Source organism: Lipotes vexillifer, unplaced genomic scaffold (assembly GCF_000442215.2).
Source record: "Lipotes vexillifer unplaced genomic scaffold, Lipotes_vexillifer_v1.1 scaffold217, whole genome shotgun sequence".
NCBI classification, from domain to species: Eukaryota; Metazoa; Chordata; class Mammalia; order Artiodactyla; family Lipotidae; genus Lipotes; species Lipotes vexillifer.
In genome coordinates this window covers 7,992,042-8,006,795 of record NW_006788200.1, presented here as the reverse complement: position 1 = coordinate 8,006,795, position 14,754 = coordinate 7,992,042, and the positions used below count along the sequence as shown (strand labels likewise).

Here is a 14,754-nt window from a genome sequence, read left to right as displayed (position 1 = left end):
CCCCCCCCCCCCCCCCGCAAAGAAACCCCTTACCCATTAAGCATTTACTGTCCATTTCCCCTTCCTGGTAACCATTCATCTCTTTTCTGTCTCTATAGATTTGCCTGTTCTGGATATTCATATAAAGAGATCATACAGCATGTGTCTAGCTTCTTTCACTTAGCTTAATGTTTTCAAGGTTCATCAGTGTTATAGCATGTATCAATTCTTCATTCCTTTTATGGCTGAATAATATTCAATTATATGGATATGCCACATTTTGTTTATCTACTCATCAGTTGATGGACATTTGGGTTGCTTCTACTTTTGGGCTGTTATGAGTAATGCTATCAACATTCACAGGTTTTTGTTACTACACCTGTTTTCTCTTACTTGGGTATATACCTAAGAGTGGAATTGCTGGTCATGTGATAATTTTGTCTTTTTAATTTTTTGAGTAACTGCCAAACTGTTTTCCATAGCAGCTGTATCATTTTACATTTCCCACCATCAGTATATGAGGGTTCTGGTTTCTCCATGTTTTTGTTAACACGTATTTTCCATTTTTGATTATAGCCATCTTAGTGGGTATAAAGTATCAATAGTATCTCATTGTGGTTTTTATTTGCATTTCCCCAGTGAGTAATGATGATGAACATCTTTTTTAAAATTTATTTACTTATTTATTTTTGGCTGCATTGGGTCTTCTTTGCTGCGTGCAGGCTTTCTCTAGTTGCATTGAGCGGGGGCTGCTCTTTGTTGGGGAGCACGGGCTCTAGGCGCGGGGGCTCAGTAGTTGTGGCTCGTGGGCTCTATAGCTCAGGCTCAGTAGTTGTGGTGCACGGGCTTAGTTGCTCCGCGGCATGTGGGATCTTCCCGGACCAGGGCTCGAACCCATGACCCCCGCATTGGCAGGCGGATGGATTCTTAACCACTGCGCCACCAGGGAAGCCCGATCTTGAAAATCTTTTCCTGTGCTTATTGGCCATTAATATCTATGGAGAAATGTCTGTTTGAGGGTCCTTTGCTCATTATTTAATTGGGTTGTGTATTTTTTTGTTGTCGAGTTATAAGAAAATAGAAATTCTTGGACTTGCTTGGAGCAGAGAGTAGGATCAGACTGACTTCAGGCTTTTGCCACACATACTTGTATGTTAGTCTTGCTGCCACAGGTGAGTCAGTTACACCTCCACTTCCAAGAATGCAAGGTGTTGCCCTTACTTCCGCTCTCAGAAGGCACACCTTTATTCACCTACCCCTTTACCATGCCTACAGGCCAAACTCCATAGTAAACACTGTTGATTTGATCCTCTTGCTGCTCTTGTAAGATCAGAGTAAACTAAAGACAACTGAAATAGTAAAACTTGTTTTACTTGCTCATTTGGAAGACTTGTAGAGTTTTAATAGTCCTACTTGGCTTTCTGACCCTGGAGAAGCAGAAGTAAAACAGTGTATATGAGGAAATGTCTTGCTTTTGTAAAACTTGTTTTCATGAGACTTCTTTATTATGTACTGTGTACATTTATTTCTCATATATGATGGAACTTAGAATAGTGTCCTATGAGGGCTATAATTTTTAGGGTTTTTTGGTTTGTTTTAGAAAGGAATCAAGGACCTCAGGGTTGTAATATTGGTAGTGGTCTTTGTGCATCCTTTTCCTGATCTCTTTTACGCAGATCCTGAAATCAAATGCTTGTCATGTTTACTATACTGTTAATAGATTTATACAACACTCAGTTCTCAGTTGTGGCATTGGGTGGTCTCTGAAGGACATTTTTTTTGCATCTTTATTTCCTGACTATAGCATTTCAGCCCTTCTCATAATTTCCTTGGGCGTAATTATACTGATACTTCTACAACGCTTGTGTTGGATCTGTACAAAGCCCAGTGTCTCCTTTGAAGTTAGGAGGTGAAATTATTTATGCTGACACTACAGTATATATACTCTTAGGGCTCATCTGTGACAATTAAAATATTGGGTAGTTTTCCTTCATGAAGTTTTAGGGTCAGGTCTCAAAGAGGTATAGACTTTTTATTTTCATTTTTTTGGCTGCACCACGTGGCTTGTGGGATCTTAGTTCCCCGACTAGGGATTGAACCCAGGCCCTCAGCAGTGAGAGCTTGGAGTCCTAACCACTGGACCACCAGGGAATTCCCTAGACTTTTTAAAGTTGGAAAATATCCTAGAGGCCACTTGATGGAGCACTCCCCTCCCCTGCCCCCAACCATTTCTGACATGTTTTGTCATGGTTCCTACTTGAACACATCCAGTGATTTCTAGTCTCATCCTTTTTCCTGAGCTACTCTTCTTTTGGTTTCTATGACACAGTGTCCCTCCTTTTTAGTGTTACTTGCTGGTTCCTCCTCTTCCTTTCATTCTTATTAAATGTTGACTTTTATAAGGCTAAGTCCTCTTATTCTGAGTTCCTTCTCTAGGAATTTCATTCTCATGGCTTCAAGTACTACCTATATGTAAAATTGTATCTCTAGCCCAGACTTCTTCTGTGAACTTCACACCCAATCTGTTTTTTTTTAAAATATCTTTATTGGAGTATAGTTGCTTTACAATGGTGTGTTAATTTCTGCCCCAATCTGTTTCTCTTCTCACATCTCACTTGGATGTTTCACAGGTACCTTAAACTCAATGTGTCTAAAACTAAACTTTTATAATCTTTTTTCCAAACCTGGGCCTCTTGGGAGGTATTCTTGACCCCCCCCCAACTTCTGATAAATAATGAAGGTTATGGTGAAGGACTTGGTGAAGTCCTCTTGTTGATTATTTTCTTGAATATTTCTCTTTTTTTTTTTTTTTTTTTTTTTGCGGTATGTGGGCCTCTCACTGTTGTGGCCTCTCCTGTTGCGGAGCGTAGGCTCCGGACGCGCAGGCTCAGCGGTCATGGCTCACGGGCCTAGCCGCTCCGCGGCATGTGGGATCTTCCCGGACCAGGGCACGAACCCGTGTCCCCTGCATCAGCAGGCGGACTCTCAACCACTGTGCCACCAGGGAAGCCCTTGAATATTTCTTGAATCTATTCTTCTCTAGCTCCATTACCACCACTAAGATACTGTCATCTCTTTCCAAGATTATTGCAATGGCTTCCTAGTAGGTTTCTCAACATTCACACTTGTATTCTCTAACCCAGTGCTTCACAACCCTTTTTACATCACAGCACCTAGAGGAGTATTTGCATGATTCACTGGGGTAAGTGGACAAAGGGTGCTCAAGGTGGAGGCAACTGCCCAGGGGGGCTTTGGCTGCCCTGAACGCACCCGGCCACTCTAGGGACTAAAAGGATCTATATCTTGGACACATCTATTACCCATTCATGACTCACTGGGCTTTCTGCAGGAAGCTCTGCTCTAACTCATTCTCTGTGTTGCAGCCAGAGTAATTTTTTATTTTCAATGGAAATTTGATTTTTTTGTTTCTCCCACTTAAGACCTTGTGGCTTTTCATCATCTTTAAGATAAATACCAAATTTTTAATATGGCTTATGACCCTGTATGATCTGACTCAATCTCATCAGCCTCATCCTTCTATATTATCTATCCCTCCCTGCCCCACCCCGCACTTCAGTACTTCAGCCTCACTGGCTGTCATTTAGTTCCCAAACATGTCTTGCTTCATTTGACCTTTGCTCTTGCTGCTCCATTTGCTTGGAATTGCTCTTTCCCCATGCTAACCTCTCCACTTTATTAATTCCTACTCATCCTTCAGAGCTTGTTCAAAAGTGCTTCTGTGATTTCCTTGATTATACCAGGTGTTTCCTCTATTAGACACTGTGCTTTTCCCTTGGAGCCCTTATTGCAATGGTAGTTAAATGTCTATGTGCCCTGCAACAGCGTAATCTCTGTGAATAAGTGTTTGACTTGTTCACTGCTCTAATCCCAGTGCTCTTTGGGTCTAACATATATTGAGTGCTCAATAAATGTTGGTTAAATTAATTATGTCAGTTCTTGGTACTGAGGATGAAGCTTTAATCAAGTCAGAGAAGATTCCCTACTGTTATGGAACTTACATTCAGATACAGACAGTAAAGATATAAACAAGAAAATATGTAGTAAAGGTGATATTTTAGAGAGTTATTGGGGAGGCCTCTCTGAAAAGGTGAAATTTCAGCTAGGATCTGAATGAAAAGCAGCAGCTAGCCACTTAAAAGTATCCAAAGGAAGAACATTCCAGGTAGAAGGCACAGATGATGCAAATGTCTAACGGTTGGAAAAAGTTTGGTGGAATTGTTTAAGCAAGTGAAAGGGGGAAGAGTCATAATAAGGTTGGAGTGGTTGGCAGGGACCAGATCATGCAGGGTCTTATTGCCCAGGTTAAGGAGTTTGGATTTTATTCGAAGTGTCATGGGAAGACTTTCAAGGGTTTTGAGCAGAAAGTAACCTGAATTACATGTTAAAATATCCATGACAAACATCCAGGAGAGGATGATGGAGGCTTGGACTAGGATGGTAGCAGTGGAGCTGGATAGAAAGAAGAGGATGGTTTCGGGATCTATTTGGAAGTAAGTTAAGACTGAGGGGTGGCTGCGGGGGGATATTGGGTTCGAGGAAAAGAGAAGAATCAGGGATGGCTTCTGTTGGCTTTTGTAGTTTTTTGTCTCTGTGGGGTTTTTTTTTGTTGTTGTTGTTGTTGTTTTTGCGGTACGCGGGCCTCTCACTATTGTGGCCTTTCCTGTTGCGGAGCACAGGCTCTGGACGCGCAGGCCCAGCGGCCATGGCTCACGGGCCCAGTCACTCCGCGGCATGTGGGATCTTCCCGGACCGGGGCACGAACCCGTGTCCCCGGCATCGGCAGGCGGACTCTCAACCACTGCGCCATCAGGGAAGCCCTCTGTGGTTTTTAAATTGAGCAATTGGATGACTGCCATTCAGTGAGATGGAGAAGACTGGGAGGGTGTGGGGTGACTATAAATCAGTTGTGCTTGTTTTAGACATGTTAAGTTTGGGTTTGACATCCAGGAAGATATGTAAATCTGGAATTAAGGGGAGGTCTAGGTTGGAGATATAAATTTGGGAGTCATAATGATGTTTAAAGCTATGAGACTAGATGACGGTTTCTAAGAGAGAGTGATGGAGAGAAGTTAAGGACAGCTTTCCAGAAAATGTCAACATTTTGAAGTTAAGCATAGGAGGAGTAGTCAGCAAAAGAGAACTTAGAAGGGGTAGCCAGTAATGTAGGAAGAAAATAGGAGTGTGGAATCATGAAAGCTAAGAGAGGAAAGTATTTCAAGAATTGTGTTGAATGCTGTTGATGAGTAAGAACGGGTTGAGTAAGAAGAGAATAGAGAGTAACCACTGCTTTGGGCAACATAGAGATCGTTGGTGACCTGGACTGCAGTAAGTTCAATAGGGTAGATGGGAAGCATGATTGGAGAGGTTTGAGGAGATAATGGGAGGTAAGGAAGTGGAGGCAACTACTAAACAATTGGTTCAAGAGGTTTTGCAAGAAGGGGAGGAGAGAAAGGAGGCAGTACCTACAGGGGAATGTGAGGACAAGAAAGGTGTTTTTTTTGTGTGTGTGTGTGACTTGCCTTACCAAGAAGGAATTTGCAGAGAAAGAGACGTTGAAGATTAGGAAGAAAGAAAAAGGATAACTGTGGGAGTGAAATTTTTGAGAATGGGATGGATTCAACACCCAAGTGGAAGGGTTGTGTTTCTGCTTCTATCAAAACACAACCCCTCTATCCATTTTAACACAGGGAAAGAAGAGAGTATATGTATAGATGTAGGTCAGGTGGTAGATTTGGTAGTGGAAAGAGATAATTCTCATCAGATTGCTGCTGTTTTCTCAGCTGGGAATGAGAGGGGAGGAGAGAGTATAGGAGATTTGAGGAGACAAGATAAAGTATGAAATAGTTACTTTGGAGAGCAGAGAATTTTTTTAAATTTATTTTTGGCTGCATTGGGTCTTCGTTGCTGCATGCAGGCTTTCTCTAGCTGTGGTGAGCGGGAGCTACTCTTTGTCGTGGTACGTGGGCTTCTCGTTGTAGTGGCTTCTCTTGTTGCAGAGCACGGGCCCTAGGCACAAGGACTTTAGTAGTTGCAGCGCACGGCCTCTAGAGCGCAGGCTCAGTAGTTGTGGCTCACGGGCTTAGTTGCTCCGCGGCATGTGGGATCTTCCTGGACCAGAGCTCGAACCTGTGTCCCCTGCATTGGCAGGCGGATTCTTAACCACTGTGCCACCAGGGAAGCCCTGGAGAGCAGAGAATTTAATATATTAAGAAAATTTAATAGAATTTCTGGATACTGGTGAGTGCCTATTTGAGATTCATAGTCCTAAATTTAAAGTAAAACCATGCAGCACACTTAAGTGTTTTTCTCCAGCAACATTCAGCTATTTGGGTACAAACATGGAGTAGGTAGATGGTTGGGTTTAGCTTGGGTTGGTATTTTGCCAGGGAAGTGCAACAGAGAGAGAGAGGGGCAAAAGGGAGTTCAGAGGGGAATAAATATAAATGAAGGACTGTGGAAGCTGAGCTGGGTGGGAGGGGAGAAGGTCATGGAAGCAGAATGAATAATGAAAAACTTGTTGAGTGATATGGTTGAAGAAGTGCTGGAGGGAGAGTTACCAGATCGAAACAGCCTGGAAAAATAGGAAGTATTGAAATTCTGGAGGTGGTGCAGTTACTGGTGTTGTCAAATCTCTAGGGTATGAACATGGGCTGGGTGGCTCAGGTGGGGTAAAGTAAAAATTGTGAGGGGAGAGAAGGTGGTATTGGATGGATCATCTCCGTTCTTGTTGAAGTCACCACAAGTGGTGCAGCAGTGGTGGAGAGGAAGAGCCTCCGATGAATGAGGGGCAGTACCTAGGATATTGGTAGATTGGTAGATTGCAGCGGCAAGGAGGGGAGAAGAGGATGGTACACCATGATGCTACAAACTTCAGGAACCAGGATTTTGGGAGGAAAAAGGAGAAATGATTTGGCAGTAGGCTTGAATGAATGAATGGAATGATGCATGGATGGAAATTTATGCTTTCATTACGCAACTTTCATGGAAAGTTAAAATCCCTACGTGCTAGATTCAGTTCTACCTTTTAAGACTCCCTCTTTTTTCAGAAGAGAGGTTGCCAAACTGTAGCCTGCTGACCAGATCTGTCTTGCTTGTTTTTGTGTTTAGAACACAGCTATGCCCATTTGTTTGCACGTTTTTTATGTTGCTTTTGCACTATAGTGGCAGAATTGAGTAGTTGTGACAGAGACAACCCCACAAAGCCTAAAATATTTACTGTCTGGCCCTTTATAGAAGAATTTTGCTGACTTCCACTTTTGAAGATTCTCAAACTTCAGTTTGCATCAGAATCACCAGGAGAGCTTGTGAAAACAGATTGCCAAGCTCCACCCCTAGAGTTTCTGATTCAGTAGGTCTAGGTTGGGGCCCAAGAACATGCATTTCTAACAAGTTCCCCAGTGCTGCTGGTCTGGGGACCATACTTTAAGAGCCATTGTTTTAGATATTTAAGTTAGTGATTGGGTTCCTTCTCCCCTTAATATTCTTTGAGCCAAATGTCCCTACCTACATCAGCTGTTTATCACTTGACATGATTATTGGCTTATCGTTTTAAGTTTGGTGCCTATAAATATAATGATTCTTTGGCTGAAGCCTGATCTCTGCCATATGCATTGGAACAGTTGCCTCTCCTTGCTCTTCATTTACCTGTGAGCTTCTTTCTTTCTCAGGTTGTCTGATGTACTGGTCTTTCTCTGGGACTTAAATGAAGCTTATGTGTTAGGGAGGGCAATAGTAGATAGAGATCACATAAACTTTAGGTGGACTAAAAGGCTAAAAACACTATCATTTGGAAGAAATAAGAATCCACCCTCTCCCCCCACCACCATCACCTGGTATATCTCTGCTCTAAGGTACTTGAGTAGAGCAGAGGTTTATCTTGGGTACATTGAGCCATATGATCATAGGTGGGATTTGGGAGTCTGACCCCATATGGTAGCAGTGTCAGAGTCTCTTTAGCAGGTAGGTAAAAGAACATCTGGGAGAAAAACCAAGGTTATTGCTCAACTTGATCCAAGTCTTTTGTTCCTTTCAGCAGAGGAACCTCTGAAAGATGTCTTGAAAGCAGTTTCTAAAAGATGCAGAGACAGTAACCCCTTCTTAGATTTCTCTTTATTCTCCTGCTCCATGCCTAAAATTGCTTTCTCATTCTTCAGCTTGTCTCCCAGCCGTATGTAGCTCAGCAGTTACCTTGTAGCCTAGTTGTGTCCTTAATGGTGAAGTGGATAAACCCAGATGAGTTCACAAGTGGACATCTGTCCTTGGATCACTTGTCTCTTATCTTCAAATTCCTGATCATGTTTGGCCTGCCTTTACTGCCTCTGGTGAGCACTCCTCACCCATTCAGGCTGTTGTAGCACTTGCACTTTCAGAGGTCTGCCCATCCGTGTCTCATTTCCCTTTCTGAGTTCTCTCATTGTGCCCCTGCACTGCCTTTGTTTTTCTCTTCTTCCTCTTGTTTCCCTGCCTTCTTCACATTTTACCCTGGCTGCCAGGACATGCCTCCTCAGCCTTCAGTGAATTCTTGGCCTCTTGCTAAACTTCCCCATTATGGGCAGCTGGCCCCCTCTGGCCATTTTACAGTTCTGCAGACTGAGAGAACATGAGATTCATTGAAGCTCTTGACTTCTTAATATGGTGTTACCCAAATCTTCATTTTACAAGTGGGGAAATAAAAGGTGAGAGGGGAAAAGACTTTTCTATACCCTAAGATAATACAAACAGGAAAAATATTAATTTAGAGAAAGAGACAAAGTTCCTACGAAAAGAAGAAGTCTATAGAGATAGTGTCACAAGATGAATTACATCAGGAGTCTATTTGAGAGATTGTGTCATGTCGGAAAAGTTCTAGGGACTTGAGCCTCTTTCCTTTGTGAGAGGATGAGAATGAAACACCAGCCCCTCAGTCTGACTCCCAGAAAGAAGAACTTCAGGCTGATGAGCAATAAGTCCAACAATGTCATTTCCCTGGCCGTGCTGAGCCCCACAGGAAATCTCAGAATTTTACGTGAGGACAAGGCCCCACAGGAATGTTGCCGCACCTAGAGCTCTGTGGTTTGATGCCAGGAGAGAATTTCCTACAGACGGGGTTCTGAGGGAGATTGCTCAGTAAGACGGAGAGGTGCTGCAGTGAGGCCAGCAAATGCCTTCCCAGGACTCCTGGTGGAAGGTGGGGTTTCACATGCCTCCTAGAGTTTCCACAGCAATTAATATCCCCTTGTAGTGCACAGCGGCCCTGACACTGACATCACATGGAGCAGTTTCTCAAGGATTTTCAACTCCAGGACGTGGGAAATTGGGATGGTTTTATGGTTTTACAAGTTGACCTGAGAATAAAGCGTAAGGGCTTTGACCCTTAGGGCCTGTTTGTGGGAGCAAGGTTTTCATGTCCCCATCAGGATCAGTGAGGTCTGAGTTTTAAACCTGTGTTTATCTAGGGGCAGAGGTTAGAGGGCAATGTCAAAAACTGAAAACCACCTTGAAGGAGAATGGTCATTTTTTGCCTTTGCTTCCTCCGATGGGTATTCCTCATTCAGGTCGGGAGGGAAAACTAAAAAGGAGTGTGTGTACAAGTAAATCAGTAAGGCATCATTTCCCACGATAAATGTACTTGTATTCAACTATTGAGTTCCTATTATGAACCAGCGATTCTTCTAGACACTGGGACTATATTAGAGAGTAGAACAAAGTGTTGCCCTCATGGACCTTTTCTTCTCATAAGAGAAAACAGACAGACAAATACCGCTTCAGGTGGCGATAGGTGCTAAGGAGGAAAATCAAGGTGAGGAGAATAGAGTATGGAGCCACATATGATCAAGAAGGCCTTTCCCATAAGGTGACACTGAGAAAGACCTGAAGGACGTGAAGGAGCAAGTAATGTAGATATCTGGGGAAGAGAGTTCCTACACAAAGGGACCCAAAGGCAAAGGACAGGCAGGAGCATAGCTGGTGGGTTGGAGGAACAGCTTGGAGGCCAGTATGGCTGGAGCTGAATGAGAGAGCAAGAGGGAGTCATGGGACGGGAGGTCAGAGTCAGCTTAGAGCAGGACTGTACGTGGATTTTTGAAAAGGCTTTTGCCTTTGATTTTGAGAGAGATGGAAAGCCATTGGAAGGTTTTAAATGTTGAAAGATGACTCTGGCCACTGTGTGGAGAAGAAACTGAAGGGGGTCAAGGACAGAAGAAAGGAGACCACTTAGGAGGCTCTTCATTAAGGTCAGATTCTGGATGCATTTTGAGATAGCACTGACAGGATTTGTTGTTTGATTGGATGTCAGATGTGAAAGAAAGAAGATTCAAGGATGACACTGAAGTTTTTGTCTTGAGTTGCAGGAATGGAGTTGTTATTTACAGGAATGGGGAAGAGCAGGGTCCACAGAGTTTCTGATTTGACTAGTTTTTTTTTTTTAAGTCTCATCTTTTATTTATTTATTTATTATTTATGTATTTTATTTATTCAAAGTCTCATCTTTTATGTATTTATGTATTATTTATTTTATTTATTTATTTATTTAGAGTTATGCGGGCCTCTCACTGTTGTGGCCTCTCCCGTTGCGGAGCACAGGCTCCGGACCCGCAGGCTCAGCGGCCATGGCTCACGGGCCCAGCTGCTCCGCGGCATGTGGGATCTTCCCGGACCAGGGCATGAACCCGCGTCCCCTGCATCAGCAGGCAGACTCAACCACTGCGCCACCAGGGAAGCCCCTGACTAGTGGTTTTAACCTGTGGAGATTCAAGGAAGAAAAAGTTTAACTTAGTCATTGGTTCCTTAATTTTTTCCATTCTCTCTGATGGTCTCATTTGTATTTGGGTCAATTCTATGACAGTTATCTCTGGGATAAGTACAATCCCAGTATTCTAACTTTTAGGGATCCTTACCTAGGCCTCTGTGATTCAGTGTGGGTAGAAGCTGTGGGTCCAAAAGAACCTTGGGATAAACTCGGTCTCTGGGAGCATCCTTCATTTCAGGTGCTATATTGGTGTCCTAAGGCTGCATAACAAGTTAGCACAAACTGGGTGGTTTAAAACAACAGAAATTTATTTTTTCACAGTTCTGGAGGCTGAAAGTCCAAAATCAAGGTGTTGCAGGGCCATGCTCTCTGAAGGGTCTAGGGAAGACTCCTTCCTTTCTTCTTTCTAGCTTATGGTGGTTGTGGGCCATCCTTGGTGCCTTCCTAATTTTGCAGATGCAACCCTCCACTCTCTGCCTCTATCAATGCATGGCATTTCCCCTGTGTATCCCTTTGTTTTTACGTGGCCTTCTTATAAGGACACTAATCATTGGATTTAGGGCCTGCCCTAATCTAGTGTGACCTCATCTTAACTTGGTTACATCTGCAAAGACCCTATTTCCAAATAAGGTCACATTCACAGGTACCGGGGGTTAGGACTTCATCATGTCTTTTTGTGAGACACAGTTCAACCCACATCATGTGCTTTGGTCTGGGTTTGACTATGAGGGTCTTCTGGGCTTAGGTATGTTTGAGGATGAGACAGGAACTATTGAAATACAGATAGAAAGCAGGTCTGTGCTAGAGATGCCCCATCTGTTGGGATGAAAAAAAATTTTTTTAATGTCCAGTAAGTCTATTTAAACTAAAGATGTAAAGACAGGTTCATTTTACATTATTTTTGAAACTTGAAGACTTTAGGATATGCAGTAGTAAAAATCATGAAGAAGTAATGAAACTGGAAGTGGAAGATAGAAGGAAGAGATGTGACAGAATGAAGAATTTTAAAGCTGAGAATTACAACCTGAATTTGATTGGCCAGAGACCTGGACAGTAGGGAGAAAAGCTCTTGCTGATGCTCCAAGTTTATGGTTTTGCTAGCTGGGGCAGCAAGTTGGCAGAGATGGAATGCAACAGACCTGGGCTCCTGAGCACTGGCTGACTACTGCCGGGATAGAACTCCACTTGCTCCACAAGCCTTTATCTTAGATTCCTACGGGTCTGGGACCCAAAAGGTACCCAGAATGGTGCATGGCACTTGCTGTCTAGCTGCTGCACAACACCTAGTACATGTACATTCTTCAGTTGTGTATCAGGAGTTACTAGTATTTGCCTCTTTTTTACTCACCACAAGTTGTTTATCAAAGGAAGTTTAAGTTCCCACTCTGATGTCACAGTGATAGGACTATATCAGGTTTAGCAGTGTAATTAAACAAATTTCCTCAACCATAGAATTATCATGGTCACTATGAGTTTTTGTGGAGCTCCTGTTCTTTCGTAAGGAATTGTGTGCAAGTTGGACAGACGGGAGATGAGTAAAGAGATCGGGCTCTTTCTAGCCTTCAAGAAATTTGAAGTTAGAAGACAAATAGGAACCAGAGGTTCACATAAGAACTATGATAAAGATTTGTGGGATTAGCAGATGCAAACTATTATATATAGGGTGGATAAACGGTGGGGTCCTGGTATGTAGCACAGGGAACTATGTTGTGTCCTATGATGGACCGTGGTGGAGGGGAACATGAAAGAATATATATGTGTGTAGCTGGGTCACTTTGCTGTGCAGTGGAAATTGGCACAGCATTGTGAATCAACTATACTTCAATAAAATTTTACTAAAAAATACTGTGGATGCCTCAGCATTTGGCACCTAAAGGAAACTATAAAGTCTCTAAATGTATCATTTAAAAAATATCTGGGGCTTCCCTGGTGGCGCAGTGGTTGAGAGTCTGCCTGCTAATGCAGGCGACACGGGTTCGAGCCCTGGTCTGGGAGGATCCCACGTGCCGCAGAGCAGCTGGGCCCTTGAGCCACAGCTGCTGAGCCTGCATGTCGGGAGCCTGTGCTCCACAACAAGGGAGGCCGCGATAATGAGAGGCCCGTGCACCGCGATGAAGAGTGGCCCCCACTTGCCGCAACTAGAGAAAGCCCTCGCACAGAAATGAAGACCCGACACAGCAAAAATAAATAAATTAATTAATAAACTCCTACCCCCAACATCTTCTTTAAAAAAAAAAAAAAAAATCTGGACAGAGAGTGGGAAAAATTAAGAGGCAGGGATATGTAGAAGGGGCACCTGAGAGGTTTATTGGTGAAGGCCTCAGGTAATAGAAGCACTTCATTCCATTTTCCTGTCTCAGAGGTTGGGGATCAGTTCCCAAGCAAGGCCTGAGACCAGGCTGCTTACCTGCCCTCTGCCCCAGCCTTTCCCTGGCTTCCCCAGGTCACCTGGGCACTTCAGTAATCAAAGTGAACCCCCAGCTGCTTGGGTGAAGGGAGGAGGGGTGAGGGAAGGGCACTGGCTGCATCTGGGCTAGGGCTTTGCATTTCTGGCTCTAGTGTGGCTCAGTCACATGCACCCTGGGAGAGGATTATTTTGAGTATTCCCCAAAAAGGGAGACTTCATTTCATGTCTGTTAAGTGGGAATGCAGCCACAATGGTGTCCTCAGGGCAGGGACCAGTGGTGAAGCCACCATACTTCTGGGGTGACCACAGGGCAAATAATGTACAGACATCATTTCCTTTGACTAATCTTTTGTTAATCCTGGTCCAGATGTGGCTCCTGAAAGTAAAGTTCTTTGTCTTGAGATTTTTAATTTAGGACCCAGATGGGGTAAGAGGTAAACTTCCAAAAGGTCTGTTTTACTCAGTGTGTCACTGTCCTGGATTCCTGGCAGGCAGCAGTTTCATTAGAAAAGCAGATTTCATCTTGACTCATCTGCCTTGGTGAGATGTGTGATGCAGCCTATCTATCATCTTGCTGGACAGAGCAGAGGGTATGCTGTCCATTTTGCAGCAGTGGCAGCTACCGGCGCCTGGCCTGGGCCATGGAAAACCTTGAGAGACAATCTGTTATGGGGGCAGAGCTTTGTCCTGGAATTTCCTGGCCTTTGTCTGTCTGATATAACTTCATGTACCAAGACGCCTGTTTTTAGAGTCTACTTCCTTCTGGGGGAAGAGTGCTATTGCCATCCAGAGAGCACTCCTGCTTCCTGTACTGAGCAGCCCCCTCCCTGTGCCCAGGGGTCGGGCTGGGGGAACACTCTGGGCAGTTGTGTATACTTGGCTCCCAATAGACAATAGACTCCTGGAAGTCACTGGTCACAGAGAAGCCATAACCATTGGGCATCTACCAACTTGGCACATTCCCCCTGGTCCTAACCCTTATTTCCTTCTCATATTGCAGCAGAAAAAATCCTACCTGGAGCGGAGTGTGAAGGAAGCTGAGGACAATATCCGGGAGATGCTGATGGCACGAAGGGCACAGTAGGAAGCCTCTAGGGAAGCTCTTCCTCCTGACCCCTGCCATTCCTGGCCAGGGGCCTGTATAGGGAAACTGCTTCTGCTTTGCCTGATGGACGTTTTATCTGGATGGTCTGGTAACCCTGTGTTTTATGCATCACCTGGAACCCCTTTCAGATCCCATCCCTGTATTTTTTATCCTGGCTCTGCCTGCCACCCTTCTTCCCTGGGGGTGAGTCATGAACCCCCAGGAGAAGGAAGATGGGAGCCGGGACAGATAGGAGAGCTCTTCCTGGGCCTACGACTAGTCACGCTGGTCAGACCAATAAAAGACATCTGTCCCACTCTGCTAAGTCTGCTTTTCTTGAGCTGATGGATGAGAACAGAGGATCAGAGAGGCAGAGGCTCTCTCCACCTCAGCTCCTCCCTGTTCTCCTCCAGGGCCGTGGGCCTGCTCCTTCTGCATTGAAGCCTTGCCTTCTTTTTTCTGTTCCTTTAGGTAAACCCCTCAACTTCTAAGCCTCCATGTAGTATGCAGATAAGGAAAAGGAGAGCAGGGCACAGC

General features: G+C 44.2%; 1 protein-coding gene across 1 annotated transcript in view; it reads left to right on the top strand.

Annotated features, from left to right (window-relative positions):
• PFDN1 (prefoldin subunit 1) overlaps nt 1-14,534 on the top strand; it is a 65,012-nt gene extending 50,478 nt beyond the window's left edge. Inside the window, exon 4 of the mRNA XM_007461449.1 lies at nt 14,134-14,534. Coding sequence (XP_007461511.1) covers nt 14,134-14,217 — 84 coding nt within the window. The 3' untranslated portion in view covers nt 14,218-14,534. The remainder of the gene's footprint in view (nt 1-14,133) is intronic.
• The last annotated feature ends 220 nt before the right edge of the window (nt 14,535-14,754 follow it).